This window comes from Pholcus phalangioides, unplaced genomic scaffold (genome assembly GCF_987345545.1).
Source record: "Pholcus phalangioides strain wild (caught in Gottingen) unplaced genomic scaffold, Ppha-v1.0 ptg000001l_1, whole genome shotgun sequence".
Lineage (NCBI taxonomy): Eukaryota > Metazoa > Arthropoda > Arachnida > Araneae > Pholcidae > Pholcus > Pholcus phalangioides.
Window position 1 is genome coordinate 22,482,406 of NW_028301594.1, and position 17,458 is coordinate 22,499,863.

The 17,458-nt window shown below is 38.9% G+C and overlaps 1 protein-coding gene across 2 annotated transcripts in view; it reads left to right on the top strand.

The window, feature by feature from the left end:
• Atx-1 (Ataxin 1) overlaps window positions 1-8,788 on the top strand; it is a 75,942-nt gene extending 67,154 nt beyond the window's left edge. Inside the window, exons 2-3 of one of the 2 annotated variants that reach the window (XM_089232170.1) lie at window positions 1,673-3,462; window positions 6,282-8,786. In XM_089232170.1, the coding sequence (XP_089088296.1) occupies window positions 1,693-3,462; window positions 6,282-6,851 (2,340 nt within the window). In that variant the 5' untranslated portion in view covers window positions 1,673-1,692 and the 3' untranslated portion in view covers window positions 6,852-8,786. Of the gene's footprint in view, window positions 1-1,672; window positions 3,463-6,281 lie in introns of both variants that reach the window. The other variant, XM_089232161.1, reaches the window with a different exon arrangement.
• The last annotated feature ends 8,670 nt before the right edge of the window (window positions 8,789-17,458 follow it).

The window sequence follows — 17,458 nt, forward strand, 5'->3', positions numbered from 1 at the left end:
AATCACTGGTCTCGGACCAGCGGACAACCAGTGATTTCGAACGCTGGCCAAACAACAAGTACCTTTTCGATCTCCGGAAATCTCGCTTTTCTGAAATATTTCTGGTATGCTCAAAAGCCGCAGAAACGAAGTTCGCTGATCTGTGATCAAAGTACTCAATATACTCACCCCCCCCACCCCCCGAAACAAATTCCCATCACTTCATGAAGTCCCCACAAAATTTCACAATTTTCTGATGACTGGTTTCGCCTGTAGGCTACTTTGAAATAGGGTCTTTTAATTATGCTCGGGGATCCATGATGTTCTTAAGTCAGCCACCTCGTTGGGCAATTTGCCTGTTGTGGCGTTGTATTTGTATTTGTATTTGAAATGAGAGTTCTCGTAAAATAGAGCGGACTTTAATATATTTGCGGCAAGCAGTTTGGGACAGAGGAACAGTTCGTAAAAAAAGAGCATGTTCGTAAAGAACGTGTTCAGAAATTGGAGTTTCGTAAAATCGGGCGTCGAACTGTGTATAGATGGTACCTCTCAATCATTGGTTGTTCTTGTATTAATTTTCTAAATGTGTCATGGACTTATGGATCACGCTGTATTTGTCCTTTCAATAGATATTTTAATTGCCATGTTTCGCCTGTGGGAAAATAGAAGAAAATTTTAGAAACACATTTGAATGCTCTGAACATTGTTAAAATATAGTGGGGGGGGGGGGAATATATATGTGTACTTTTTTTCGAAATTCGCGCAGAATTCCCAAGGGTAATTTTTTTGTGCTGCCATCTAGTTGCGTAATGCCATACTTCGGATTGTGAAGTTTGTCCGTTAATCAATAGATAGATGGCAGCAGTAACTCTATGCTGTGTATAAAAGATTTTCCTTTCTCAACAAACGACTTCACAAAAATACAGAGTGAACCAAAAATCACTGTCCTCTCAAAAAAATTCATTAAAATTTTGGAAATTGGCGCATGTCCTTATTTTTCTACGTGCGTTGCAATATATTCTGCGTGGTTTGCAATATAATTCATGCCATAAATTCGGTGTTCATTTTTTAACAAACAAATAAGTTTTTTTTGAAAATTTACCGATTTGTGCAAAAAAATGCTATAATTAACGAGAATTGTGCTTGGAAAATAAATAAAAATGATAGTTCACAGAATTCCACTTATAGATGGCACTCTACCGTAGCACTACATTGTTTGAGAATTAATATAGCTCAGGGCTAAACAAATCCCAAGCACCGGGTCACCGGCGCCACTAAAAAATTTGATATTGACGCAATACTTTTTGTGTAGTTACTAAATTTCAGGCTGAGAGCAGCACAAAATGTTTGGAATTTATAGCAGCACATCTTTCACATGAAAGAGGGTCAATGTGCCCGGAAAAAGTCAAAAGAAGCATTATTTCGGACCTTTTTCTTCGGGTGAAAAATTTTTCTGGCATGTAGATTTTTTTTCGCGATTCGTCCAGCCCTGATACAGGCCACGTCCTTATATAGTGGCTATAGGCCACTCGAAGATATACGATTCACACACGCAATTAAATGTTGACAAAATAGATCAAGGTTCAAGAGTTCCCTACCTTTAGTGTTCCCTCGAACCTTTATGCCAATACTCAGCAACAAAAAGATGGAAATGAGTAAGGAGAAAAAATAATTTTTAATTTTTTTTTTTCAGGCACCCCTCGAGGAAGTCACATGGTCTCTCTGAGTTCTCCGTTGCTACAAAGTGCGTTCTTCGGATCGCCTAATGTATCCTCCAACGGGCTTCTTCTACCTTTCGGCTTCCCACCGGAAAGCAAAGAGCTTGAGCTGAATCACCACTCGACGAATTCAGCAGAATTCACGAAACACAAGTCGTCGCCAAAGAACAATTGCCACGAGAAATCGCCGAATCCTCGCCAGCGGGTGCGCTTCACGGACGCGTCGTCACCTTCTCGGAACACAACTTCCGCCGGTAGCAAAGGTATCAGCTCTCAATTCGCTGATGGCTACGATGACACACGTAACAAGTCTCAGATGAATGGTTCAGATGACGATCCAAGGATGACCGGCAGTTCCAATACCAGAGCGGACCAGCTTAACTGGCTCGCAGACGTTGCGACCGGTGCCGCGAGGGCACCGCAGAACTCTTCGTCCCCGACTGTGGATAGCGGTGGTGGTGCAGATAAAGTGAGGCCTCCGCACCTGCAGGGTGGCGCCGATTCCGTCGCAGGCAGGAACACCTTCGGGTCTGTTCTATTCGGCGTCAGCCCTCTAAATCAAAGGATGTATTCATCCCAGTACCATCTCGAGAACCTTCAGCCAAGTTCTCCGACCGTCGGGTCGGGAATATCCCTGTATTACAGCCAAGCTCCCCGGTCCGCTGCGTACACCGGATACTACCAGACTGATCCTCGCTTCCAGTACTGCACGGCAATTCCGGACGGTCTCGTTAGCCCCAGGTTACCGCGTCCTTATTTCCAGGGTGCCGAGTTGTATGCCACTCAGATGGCGACGAACGTTCAGCTTCAGAACGCGAGGGTGCAGCAACTTCCTCCACCTCATTCTCCAAGTTACCACCAGCAACAGCAGGTGTCGTCTCTCAGCCCGGCGGGCTCCCCTTCTTCGCCGCACGCGCGGTTGGCGTCGGCGACGAACTTGATGCAGAATCGCAACCCGGACGAAATGGGACACGCGGACAAGATCGGCTTGTCCGTCGGAATCACCCGTGGTTCGCCCCATTTTCAACATCCGGACGAGCCCAAGCGTTCGCCATATACTCCCGTGGAACCCACTACTCACAGTCCAGCAGGAGAAAGGCATTCCTCGTCAACGTCTCCTTACTTGGCGTCGGATAAGGAGTCACCGATGAGGCAGCACCCCGGGCCATCGTCACCCTTGACCATTCCTTACAAAGTTCCGACAGGTAAGGAGGGCAGTTTGAAACATCGAATCCTTCGGCCTCCGAGCATCAACATCGTGGATCCTCCTCCGGCCGTCCACGACGCGCCACTTTCAGCTCCTCCTATCAGATCGTCCTCTCACAGGGAACTTTCACCTAAGCACCCGCGACCCGACGGGTACGTCGGATATCGTTCCTTCTCGACGAGTTCTTTCGCCGTGGACGGCCCCAGTGGCCAGTCACCTTTCAGTTCCCCCTACGGTGTTTCGACATGTGCGCTGCCGTCGACGACGTCTCTGGCTCCAGTCATTGGTGGTGTCACGCATCCTCAAAACAAGCGTGACACTGGGCCGTCGTCCTCGTCGCACATGAAATATCCTCCAGCTTTCATGAAGGGCTCCATCATCCAGTTGGCCAACTCTCAATTCAAGCCGGTGGAGCACATGACGACCGAAGACTTCCTGGAATGCGAGGCCGTCAGTCCTAACCTCAAGATAGATTCCAGTACTGTGATCAGCATCGAAAAGATGCCCGCTTCCGGATCTGGCAAACTGAGTTTCCTCGTTGGCGAGAAAAAATTTCAAGTGAGTTGGTTGTTTTTGTTGCAGTCTTTTTTCTCTACTCGCAGGGTCGGACAAGGGTGCAGTCGAACCGAACCGTAAAGTATTATTGGTCTTGGAATTCGCAACGATATCAATATGCACGGTGGTCATAAAATAACCTTTGCCCTAACGACCGCAAAAATCAATGAATGCGCATGAAATTCCCCTAGCATATTCGCACCCCGGATGGGGGCCAAGTGAGTGGGTGAGTGACAATATCAATGGCTATTTGAGTTGACCAAGTTAATGGGAGGAAGTGAATATGAGGATGCCCAAATCAGTGGCCGTACAAGTGACCAAGTGATTAGGTGAGTGACCATATCTATGGTCATATGAGTGACCGCATGAGTGACTAAGTGAGCGTGTGAATGAGCCAGTGAGCTAGTTTTTCATACGGCATTTCCTTAATCGCTCACTCAGTCGGTAACTCACCTACTCACTTGGTAACTCTACCGCGTACTCACTCGGTCATTCATACTGTAATTCACCCACCCACTTGGTCATTCATACGGTCACTGACTCACTCACTCGGTCACTCACCCACTCACTAAGGCCCGTTCGCGTGAAATGTCGGGAGCTAAGTTTCCGTAAACCCATTCACGCATGGGCCCACTCGGGGAAAGCCTCGTAATGACGAATTTTGGTAGTACGATTTTCGAGAATAAGTTCGTAAATTTTAAGATAGGTACTGTATTTTTCGAGCTGGGTGAGACACCCAGATCCGAACTTCGCTTAAAAAAGGGAAGGGGGGGGGGAGTCGTGGAGCTGTTGAAGATGGCTGTAGCCCAAGCAAACTTACTGCCCCGTTCGTAGATATGTCTCTATTGAAGTACCTTATCTATCTCATATAAACCCACCTTTTCCTCGTTACTGAATGCGTACACGCATAAATATTTGAAGAAAGCCGCAAATTGTTTTTGCATTGGGCTGCAGAATGCCTTGTTTCTGTCTACCCGTCTTCAAATCGTGTTTCTCGCCAGATCCAGCAACTAGAGGTAAAAATGCGCAGTGGCATCGGAAGTCTTTGGAACTTGTGGGTGATAGTCTCATATAGGAAATTTTTGATTTCTGATTAAATTCTGTGGTTGCTATAAATTGCTGTAAGTGCTCGAGCACCCACAGAACTTCCAGCTCCGACGCCACTGGAGGATCATACTCTATTGATCAAGAGGTGTTACAGTAGAGGCACCACGAGAACCATACTCTATGAATCACAAGGTATCCGTACCAGAAGGACCGTTTTCGTTTTGAAAAATTGATTGCAGATGGTATCACTACACATAACAAGCATTACACAGAAAAAAATTTCACGGAAGGTCACTAATACATACACACACATTCTAACATGTACCGATTCGTTAGAAGTTCAGCAGAGGAATATGGACGAGATGCATGTCTGGTTTAGTAGTAGTAGTAGTACCAGAAGGACCACGAGGTGTTCTTAGCGGAGGGACCACGAGAGAAACCTATCACGAAATGCCCATTTCAGAGGGGGGAGATCACGAGAATCATACCCTATCTATCACGAGGTGTACAGTCCAAAGGGACCACGAGAACCACAGAGCCGTCGGAAGTCTTTGGAGCTTGTAGATGTTCGTCTTCATCTTCACGTAAGAAATTGCGATTTCTCAATCAATTCAAGGAGTGCTCAGACCCATGCCATAAATTGCCAAGGTTGCTCGAGCACCCACAACACTGCCGGCTCCGACGCCATTGGAAATGGGAATCCGGTAATTTCGCCCCTGACGTTTCGTCCCGAGTGCATTTCACCCCCGGAGATTTTTCTTTTCAATGCAAAAAGTAGGAATAATAGTAGAAATATTTCTGAGCACTTGGATTATTATTATTGTGAGTGCAGTTCTTCAATATTTGGCCTCAATTGATCTAAAAACATTGAGTTCTTACTTTAGATCGTTTTTACGAATAAATACAAAATTTTTTATTTTAAAAATATTTTTGCAGCAACGAAATTTTCGCTTTGCGAAATATTCTTGCCGATGTGTCAATGCAAAATTTTGATTTGAAAAACATTCTTGCTGATGTGTGAACGCAGAATTTATTTTAGAAATATTCTTTTGCGAAGGAATGCAAATTTATAGTTTAGAAAATATTCTTACGGATAAATGCAAAATTTTTGATTCGGGGATATTGTTGCCGATGAATGTAAAATTTTTTATTTTGGTGAAAAATACTCTGATGGATGAAAGAGCAAAATTTTTAATTTGGGGAATATATTCTTGCGTTTGGTGAATGCGGAATTTTTGATTCGGGAAATATTCTTACGGATCAAAATTTTTTATTTAAGAAATGTTCTTCCGAATGAATGCAAAATTTTTTATTCGGGAAATATTCTAGTGGATGAATGCAAAATTTATCTCGGAAATATTCTTGTGTGGGAATGAAAATTTTTAGTTTCGAAAATATTCTTACTGATAAATTCAAAATTTTTAATTTGGGAAATATTGTTGCCGGTGTGTGTGCGTGCGTGCGGGAGTGAGAGAGAGAAAGATAGAGTGCAAAATTTTTGATATGGGAAATATTCTTGCGGATGAATGCAAAATTTATCTCAGAAATATTCTTGCGGGGAATGAAAATTTTTATTTTCGAAAATATTCCTGTTCGAAATTTTTTATTACATTTTTTTTTTTTGTGGATGAACGCAAAAATGACAAACTGAGAATTTTTATTCTTCCGAATAAATGCAAAAATTTCCAATTTTTTTTTTTCGAAGTTTTTATCTGTGAAATTTACGTATCTCTAGTTATAACCAAATTACAATCAAGCTCTTTTTATAATTTCAGATAACCGTCGAGGCTCCCTTGGAGCATCCGTTTTTCGTGTACAAGCAAGGCTGGTCCTCTTGCTGCCCGGAACGGTCGCTCCAGAGGTACGGCCTTAACTGCCACAAACTCAAAGTCGGAGACACGTGCATCTTCCTGACTGTCAAGAGCGATCCGGCTCCAGCTAGTAATTCCACTAGCTCATCTAGCCGGATATCAGTTCCGTCTCCGAAACCGCCAACCTTAGTGCCAGCAGCTCTAGCATCGAACCCAGTGACGACGACATGCGGGGACTCAAATCTGCAACAAAGGTCAGAGACGGACACCTCGAACAACGGACTCTCGACAACGATCGCGTCTTCGGCGGACTCAACGTCGCCGTCCGTCAAAACAGAGGTCTCGTCCGCTCTCCAGCAGGCGAAATCTTCTCCGTTTGCAACTCTGTCACTTCCCGTAGACAATAATAATAATAACAACAGCAACAATGATGGCACAACGCCTCCGCCATCGAAGCGGAAGAGACGTTGGTCGTTTCCCGACAAACTATCGACATCTAGCCCACCGTCCTCGGATAACAGTAGCAAGAAATGAGAATCGATCTTAGTGTGATTCGTCTCATACACTATCTGATCATCAGTATTCGAGCACCTTGGGTTACCGGCCCATTCAGCAGAAACTAATAACGGGTGGGTCCAACTTTTTATTACTGACAGCTGTCGCTCTATCGGAACAGCCGATACAGCCAGCCGTTGTCGTTCTGCGGAACAGGAGTCGATCTATCGGAGAGGTTATCTACCAATTTTTGGAATGTGCTGATATGTTACAGTAAAAATGTGATAAATTGGTTATTATACATAATAAAAAAGGCTATTATATGCATACTTACCAAGCATTTCGGTAAGTTTGATAAATTACTTTAAATTTACCACTTTTACCGGCGATTATGCATAATACCCAAGCGTCGCGTCGTTGGTAAACATGATGAATTGTACTATATGATATGATTATATAGGGGTACGATCGTAAGATCGTACGTACTAGTGATGATAAACTATATTCATCACTAGAGTCCAGATTAAATGCCCTAAAAGTGGTGAAATATGCTCTAAAAATACGCATATGCACTTGAAAATGTCAGAAACTCAAAATACGCATAAAAAATCAAAAATATATATACACTAAAAATCCTGAAAAAGTAGAAAATTCCAAAATGTGTACCGAAAATGAAAAAATATAGATAAAAAAATCATGCGCGTGTGCATGCAGAAAAAAAAAACAGATATGCTTTTAAAATGCATATTTCCTAGTGCATGTTCATTTCCAAAAAATATCCCCACGTATGTATACACTTCATATTCAAATAACTTCTGAATATTTTTTATTTAGGCATTTTTAATTTTTAGTTTGTTGTAGAGGCTCAGTAACGACATATCGTAACAAAAGAATTTCGACACATTTCTGAAAACAAGTATACACTTTTGACATATCTCTAGAAATAGCGCTAGGCCGGGAGATTACACTATACGTTTTGTAAAAGCCCTTTTATAAAACTTGTAAAACGCAATCAATCAGCGTATCGGTTACATTCGTGCAAATGTAGCCAATAGGCTTACTGGTTGCTTTTTAGAAGTTTTGCAGAAAATCTTTTATCAAACTTTTATAGAGTAATCCCGGTGTTATGATAAACGGTTGGAATTTCGGAAATACAAACATTTCTATTGATTCACTAAATCTCACTTTGCAGGAAAAAATAATCGATGTTAGGAAAATAATGAGAAATATTTATTTGAAAAGTTATAAAAAAAAGTGATTGGGCTTGAAATAAACCTTCAAAAATATGCCTTTATTCAGAATATTCTTCGATTTTATGCATTTTTATGTGATAATGCTAAAAAATGCTAAAATTTCATATAATCTGGGCTCTATTCATTACACATACTAGACTCATTTGGAATTTTTTTTTCATATTTATCAAATTTACCTATCACGCTATGGTATTATGCATAATCACGAAGGCGATAAATTTCAAGTATTTATCAAATTCAATTTCACTTTATTGATTTCATTTCTTACATAAATTCAATATAAGAAGGAAAAATTCAGCCAAGATGGTCAAGGGACCGAGATTGGTTGATACACTATTGTTCATAATAAATTTATCAATGAGAACACAAGTATATATTAGTGAACCGAATGTAAAAGAGGAACACAAAAAATATCATAATTTTTACGAGAAAAAGAAATTAATGTAGTTGTTAATATGAGCAAAATTACAAATGTCTATACCAGGGGTCTTCAACTCATTGGCCCGGAGGCGAAATGTAGCCTTCCTAGCTTCCAGCGTTGGCCCACCGTCCATTTTTAAAAAATAGCTACTTTACATAGATAAACGATTAAATTCCAAAAAAAAATTCGTTAAAGAGCTCTCGCCACTGAAATCTGTACTACGGTATTTAGAGAATTGTGAGATAGTTTTCTCAAAAATAGTTACAGAATTTATTGAAAAATAATTGCAAAACTGCTGACAGAAAAAAAAAAATTGCAGAATTATTGAGAAGGATTTCAGAATTGTCAAGAATAATCCCAGAATTGTCACGAGTAATAATTCATGAAACAAATTAAGAATTTTCGAAAGAAATAATTTCATAAGTATTTAAAATTTACAATTAATGAAGAAACAATTTCACAATTATCGGAACAAATTTCAGATTAAATAAAAGAAATAACTGATTAATTAATTAATTAATGAAAGAAAGAAAGTTATTTGAAAATAAATGGAAATTCAAATTTAATGAAAGAAACAAATTCGAAGTAAATAAACGTGTTCACACAATAGAAAAACTTGAACCCTGTTTAGAACCGAAAATACCGCAGTATGGCTTGGTGGTCCGCGGGCTTCGCGGAGAGTTTAATTTAGGCCGCAATGTGTGTCTGAAAGGTTGAAGACCCTATCACTGCTTATAATATTCTAATTTAAAGATGAATTAGAAAATTGATGATAGAACGATTTGATAATGATATTCGTACATTATTCCGTGAATTATTACACTAAGGCTGGAATTATACTGTAAAAATTTGATAAAATTTCATTTATAAAACTTGAAAAATGCAACCAATAAGGTTATCGATTGCATTTGCCCGAATATAACCAAGAACCGTATTAGGTTCATTTTTCGAGTTTTATAAATTAACTTTTATGTGAAACTTTTATAGTGTAATCCCGGCCTTACCAAATTTCTACTGACTTTTGACTAATGCCGGAATTATGCTTAAAAGTTTGATAAAATATCTTCTGCCAAACTTGAAAGAGACATCCAATAGGCTTATTAGTTACATTCGCTCAAATGTAACCGATACGCTCATTGGCTACATTTTTCAAGTTCTATGAAATTACTTTTCTAAAACTTTTATAGTGTAATCCAGGCCTTATACACTGCATTTCTGAATAATGGGCAGAGCAGATTCATCCGAAATGTCACAGTATGACACCGTGGTAAAAGTGCCATGCACAGTCACCAAAGGTCCGAGTTCTTACTCGGAAAAAGTAACCACATGGCCACTGATCAGGTCCATTGAATTTCAAAAGGGTGTCCGTATAGACTCGTGATCAGATAGTGTGTGTATATACAGTTCGTGTGACTTTTGTGCGTATGTTAACCACTCTTCACAGATTGTGTATCTATTGAAACGTAAAATAATTAAGACTTGTTATGTTGCTTTCTAATTTGGTGAGAGAGAGAGAGAGATTGTAATAAACGAATTGTAAAAAAAAACGAATAAAAAGAAATATATGCTTTTTTGGTTGAAAAAAATGCATCGTTCATCAGGGGCGTACGCAGCACATACTTTTAAGGGTGGAGGGCAAGCAAAAAAAAATCTCAGTACACTTAACACTATACAGTTGGCCTCTCTAAGGCCGGGATTACACTATAAAAGTTTTGTAAACGTTATTTGATGAAACTTGAAAAACTGCAACCACTAAGCGTATTGGTTACAGTCCCATGTCTTATTGGTTGTTTTGTTTTTCAAGTTTTGTAGATCTTTTATCAAACTTTTAAAGTGCAATCTTGGCATTAAACGAACAAAATCCTCTGGAATCAAAATTTCGCCCATAGGTCGGGATTACAGTATAAAAGTTTGATAGAAGATCTTTTATATACAAAACTTAAAAAAAAAAAACCAATAACCCTATTGGTTATGTTCATGATGCATTTATTGGTTGCATTTTTCAAGATCATAAAAAAACTTTCATAGTGTAATCCCGACCATAGAGACAATGTTAAAGTTCCCCTCTTAAGGCCAGGATTACACTTTAAAAGTTTCATAAAAGTTAATTTATAAGACTTGAAAAATTCAATCAATAAGGTTATCTGCTACATTTGAGCAAATGCAACTGATAAGCTTATAGGTTTCATTTTTCAAGTTTTCATAAAATAACTTTTATCGAACTTTGTCGGTGTAATCCCGGCCTGATCGAACAAGTTCAGTATCGTTTCCCTGCTTAATCGAATACAGGAGAACTTCGGTTAACAAGCATAATTCGTTCCGTGAACTTGCTCGTCATCCGAAGCGCTCGTATAACGAATCAAACTTCCTCTTACGAAATAATGGAAACTTCTAATTCAAATATTATTCATTCGCATAAAAATGACTAATAAAAACGCTTCATCAATAATGCAATACACTAATAAGTTAATAAATAATGCAATAACACCATGAAGTAAACATACAATACGATATTTTTTTCAAATTTGCCTAGTCTAAACGACTGAGAAAAGATGACTGAGAGGTTGAGTGAAACTAAAATAAACAAAGTAAAACATTTTTTTGCTCGTAATGCGAATCATCGCTCGTTAATAGAATCAAAAATTTTGCTTGATATGCGAATTACTCGTTAAACGAAGTTCCCCTGCACTATTACGATTCACACAACAGCTGTTAATATGCATCATCCACTGTATACAGTAAAGCATCGATATAACTATAGCCCGGAAGTTTTGCACTAAAAATAGACATTTATAGTTAGTGGAAAGAAAGAAAAGATACGATATAAAAAGGGTTCGAATACTGGCTACAAAACTGACTGCACTTATTGAATCTACTGGTTAACCACTTTACGATCAAGGACGTAATATTGCATCCAAACGCCAGTGGTATAAATTCAAACAAGTTCACTGTTTCCTTTACTCTCTTGTCGTCATCGAGAAGCTTTGTTGCACCCCTATATATTTTTTCCTCTTGGTTTTTGTATATCTTTTCTGATAGTGATTTTTTCTCCGCGTATGATGTATCTTTCTTATAAGAGTGAAAGGGAACAGGTAGAGTGAGGGTGAAAAGAGAAATCTACTTTGGTATATACTTACAATCTTATCAACATATCTATTATACTGTTTAACTCTTTCATTTTTTTTTCTTCCTTTTCTCTTCTACTTTTTTTCCTTCTTCTAACGTGCGGTTAGGACAAGGTTATCATATTGAAAATAGGCGAAAAAGGGCAATTATGGCATTTCGCTTGACCTTCCGGGCTCTAGATATAACGGTACGATCAAGGAAAAAATATCCTTGCAGAGGAATTGTCAACAAATATCATTGAAGAGGGATTGTCAACTCGGTATGCTTGTGAGGTATACAACAAATATCAATGTATAGGGATTGTCAAATAAAACTTGAAAGAATATCGTTTTAAAGCAGGGGTTTTTAAAGCAGTCTGTTGCCTTTGGAGATTTTTTGGAGTGACCCGCCGACCATTTTGGGAAAATATCTACTTTACAAGTCATTGAATAGTGCCGACCACACAAAAATCTGTACTATTGTATTTAGAACTCAGCTATACTTTCCAGATCCGGAAGTAAATCTGTGCTTCTGGATACATTGAAAGTGTCGTCGTAACGAATTCGGGAGACCCGGATTCAAAACACTATTTGAGAACCATTTACAGTAGCCTATGTTTCATCAGTCCATGATTTCATTTCAAGAAGCGCATTTCGGCAACCAAAAGGTATACATAATTACAGAATTTTCACAAATGCACACAAGCACCTAAGCCAAGGAAATAATTGTAGAATTATTGAAAAAATTAATTTCATAATCGATGAAAATTCAAAACTAATAGAAAAATAATTGCAGAACTACTGAAAGAAATAACTGTAAAACTAATGAATAAATAATTTCACAATTTTTGAGAGCAATTTCAGAATTTTTATAAGTAATAATTCATAGAGAAAAAACACAAGAATTGGTGAAAGAAACAATTTCGTAGTTAATGAAAATACAAAATAAATGAAAAAATAACTGCAGAATTATTGGGATAAATTTCATAATTAATAAAAGAAATAACTAATTAAAAAAAGCGGAGCCTGAAGTGAGGGAAAAGTAAAAACATTATTATACATGATAATTTACCCACGATCACGAGAAGGTTTTGTAAATGAAGGATGGCGTGATCACCCTAATCAACTATTTGAAATGAAATTACCACAGAAATAAAATATGAATCAACTGACACGGGGTCGTAACTAGAAATTTCGTTGGAGGGGGCAAGCATCATTTTGGGGCCCACCATTTTACAATTCAATGATTCACTTACAAAGGCCACAACAAGCAAAATGTCCAACGATGTGGTGAGAAAAATATGCTTATAACAAATATGGATGTCGTATATTTTTAAAATACATTGAAATTAAAAATTGAATTACAAAAACTAGAAACAATATATATATACATGAAAAAGAAACATAAGAAATATAGATGTCGAATACATATCTAAACTACTTAGAATACAGCAACCCAATAAGAGCAATAAAGAACTACTAATTATGATAAAATATGAATATATACAGCCCATAAAAAATTATGGTTGTCTTATTTTAAGTATGGATAGCTTCTCGATTTTCCCAATATGCATCGTATTTCTGTTTAAACGTGTCACTTGTGTTAGAATTTACAACCCCTGGTAGGAAGTTATTGCATTTATTCATAACCCTATTACAGAAACACTTCCTGCGACACCACAACCTAGAATTGTCCGTTACCGATAGATACTGGTGTCCGCCCCCGTCGAAGCAGTTGATTGGCGATGGTCCATTAATAACTCATGGATTATTAACCCCCCACTTCATAAGTCCGAGGAGCTTACGCTGCTTCTTGCGACAGAGCCTGGGTGTCTCGCGGTTTCTCCAGTTTCTCCAGATAACCTGAGCCGCTCATCAATACGAATACCCAAATCGACGATCCTAGTTGCATCCGGAATAATAACTCCATTCAACTCGTAAGTGAAGCGTGGGGTGTTCGAACCAAAATAAGCTACCATCCACTTGTCAACGCTGAAAGAAATGCTCCATTCATTTGCCCACACTGCAATGCCGTTTAGGTTGGTCTGGAGTAACTTTATATCGCTTTGAATCACGACTACCCGCATTAGCTTCACGTCTTCTGCGAGTTTGTTTGCTAACAATCCCATCGATAACCTGATCGAGTTTATCGATAAAAAGTGAAACAAGTATGGGGCCAAGGACACTTCCTCGAGGTGACTCCACTTATGGCACTTGTCTAATCAAAGATTTCCCCCAAAAACCGTTGTGACCTGTCTCATAACCACGATTCTATCCAATTCATCAAGTTGCTCCAAATCCCAATCTCGTGCAAACACTTCAAGAGTTCATGTTGGACCTGATTGAATGCCTTCTGAAAATCAAGATAAACAAAATCAGCATTCTTTTGCGATTATCCGACAATACTTTATTATCGTCTATCCACTTCATCAATCGCCTTTTGATAATAATTTCTAAAATTTTCGAGAGTGAGCTCGCCAAACTCGCCAAACGTAATTACCGGAACCACATTAGCAAGCTTCCAATCTCTTGGGACAATACCCTCAGTCACACTACTTCTGTAAATCTGCTACTAGCCCCAACAACTCCACATGCCCTAAGAGCATTGGGATAGATATCATCTGGTCCTCTGCTTGAATTAATAATGGGTAACCATTTAATATTGCAAGATTCATCGAAAGACTGGTTATTTGTGGAGATGAAGATTACAAGGAAGAAAATTCATCACTGGCCCCACGGGGACTCGAACCCCGGTCTCTCGCTAGCCGGACGAGTGCTCTACCATCTTAGCTATGGAAGCAGATAGAATATTTCAACCTTGGAGCGTATATATATGTTGAAAGGCACACGTACATGGACGGCATCAACAATCAACTAATAGCTCGTGAATGGCAAAAGCCAACCAGATGGCCATATGCATATAGAAACGTCCTCTCCACTTGTCAATACAAGATTCATCGAAAGACTGGTTATTTGTGGAGATGAAGATTACAAGGAAGAAAATTATTCAATATTACCAATATTAAATCATTTAATATTGATAATTTATTTATTTTTACCATCTAAGTTTGCAACCCCCCACCCCAAAATTAGCTAAGCCCTGTGTGTATGATTCTGAAATTAAATGGTGAGAAATTGGCTCGCAAAATCACAGGTTAAATCAGAAATTATGCTGCCATCTGTTGACTTGATTGAGAAGCTAGATTGTTTCGATTCACCACTAAATGGCAATATAGGTAGATACATATTAATATACATACTACATATTAATTTCGATTGTGTTAAATAATCAGATCATCAGAAAAAGACTACACTAGTCTTTCTCAAAATAAACATAGGGATACTCGGGGGGGGGGGGGGGACATCGTTATAATATGGGATCCTGATCCTATGGGTCAACTCTAGGGCCCTTGCTGGGCTCGTCTTAATAATTTCGGTACTCCTTATCGCCAATTATTTTGCGGGAGAGGAGAACCGAAAATCCAGAAAATGACGAAAATTCATAATTCCAGAAAAGGAAGAGAGAAATTCCGAATTTTCCAGAATAATTCAGAATTCCAAAAAAATGAAAAGCCTAAATTTTATTTAAAAAATACGATTCCAGAATTGGGGGGGGGGGGCGAATTCAGAATTTATCAAAAAAATTGTTACCGTGAGTGCGGCCCCCTCGCCCTAAAACGTGGGGCCAGGTATGACCGCATCTTCTCACAACCCTAAGGGCGGCTCTGGTTTACCCTAGTTCCGGGTTACAGAAAAGATTTCTGAAGAAAGGGGCAGAGTAAGACAAAAATAATTTTGAACTGGGCTTATATATAACCACATGCGTAAATTGCGTAAAATTGCATTGGCCCATGACTCCCCTTAGGCTCTCACCGGAATTTGTCATAATCTCCACAACATACTTATTATGGAAAATTGGCACGCAAAATCACGATATAACTACACAAATACTGTATAATCTGATTCATACGACTTTCAAGAGACCCGGTCAAAATATCGTATAAATGTGTAACAGGGCCGCCCTTATCAGATGCGGGGACCGGTGCGAAATGAATTTCGGGACCCCTAAACCCCGATTTTATATTTTTTGTAAGGGGAAGGAAATCGGCATCCCCCCCCCCCAAAGATTCGCGCGTTATCACAGAATATATAGAAATGCGGAAAAATGTGTACTTACCAATGAAAATTCAGAATAAATCAAAGAAAAAAAAAAGAACTAATAAGTAATAAAAATCCAAGAACTGATAAAAGTTCAGAATTTCTGAATGAAAACATAACAGAATTGATTAAACTTCAGAATTAATAAGAAAACAAATACCAGAATTTATTAAATCCGAATTAAAAGGAAAAATCTCTTAATAAAATGGAAAATCAGAATTATGAGAGGAAAACAATTCTGGAATTGATTGAGAATTTAGAATTATGAGAGAGAACTGAACTCTCTCAGAACTGGATGGAACAAAAAAAAATCCCAGAATTGATTAAGATTCAGAATTAATGAGAGAAAATGCCTGAATTGAGAATTAATATTTAAAAAAAAAATCCCGGAATTGATTGAGATTCAGAAGTAATAAGGAAAAAATATCAGGATTGATGAAATCAGAATTAATAAAAGAAAAAATCCCGGAATCAAATGGGAAATCAGAATTATGAGAGGGAAAAAAAATCTCTCAATTGAGACGGGAAAATTCAGACTTAATGGGAGAAGGAATCCACGGCCGCCTGGCAGTCGAGTGGTTAGGGACCTAGCCTCTCACTGTCCAGGTTGAATGCCGGTTCGGCAATGGCTGTGCGCCTACAAACACTAAAAAATATTCTGACCGGATCATGCTAATCACTCGGGAATACGGGAAAATCGCATTATCATCATAGAAATGAGGTGAATTTTTTTTTTTTTTCAAATCATGAGAGAGAGACAAAATCCTAAAATCCTAGAATTGAGAGAGGTGAAGATTCGGAATTGATGAGATGAAGATATCCAGAATATTTATGAAAATTCAGAATTAATCAAAGAAAAAATTTCCAGAATTGATGTAAATTCATAATTAGTGAGAGGCAAAATCCCTTGTATATATAGTTTTGGTATATTTCACTCCTATTACCGGTAAGCAGGGCCGTAACTAGAATTTTTGCCGCCCGGGGCAAGCGTGATTGTGCCCCCCCCCCCAACTTAAAAATTCGATAATTTTATAAACGGTGTTCCTTGTTCCCACTTAAAACTGCCGCCTCCCTAAATTTTTGCCGCCCGGGGCAGTTACCCCTCCGCCCCGCTCCCCTCTAGTTCCGGCCCTGCCGGTAAGTGCGGGGCCCATGCGACCGCACCTGTGGCACACCTCTAAGAGCGGCTCTGAGAGATGTGTAAGTCACACAACTAGACTTCTTAAGAAAATTACACACCCCCCTCCCTCCAACAGACATGCAGAATATTATAAAATTCTACTCTTAATTGCATCTCCAATTCTTTTAATGAAAAAATAATTTAAATAAACTTGAGTAGTAAAACAAACTTGGTAAAACTCGTAACTTGAGGAAAAAAAAACAAAAAGAAATTTAATTTAAAAAATCACATTTCAAATCACTTAGATCACACATGCACAATCCATGACCCGTGGACACACGGCACTGACCCACAGTGCAGTTCCACATCACTTGAGTGGCTCGTGGCATATTGCCAGACGTTTAAGTAGTTCGCGGCACAATTACAAATCTTTCAACTAGGCCGCTGCATATTTCAAGATCACTCAAGTGACCCGAAGAATATTTACAAATCATCGCTGCACAATTCTACAGCACTTAAGTGTCCCGTGGCGCAGTTCCAGATCACTTAGGGCCACATACTAATTATACAGTTAGAAATTGGCTTGCAAA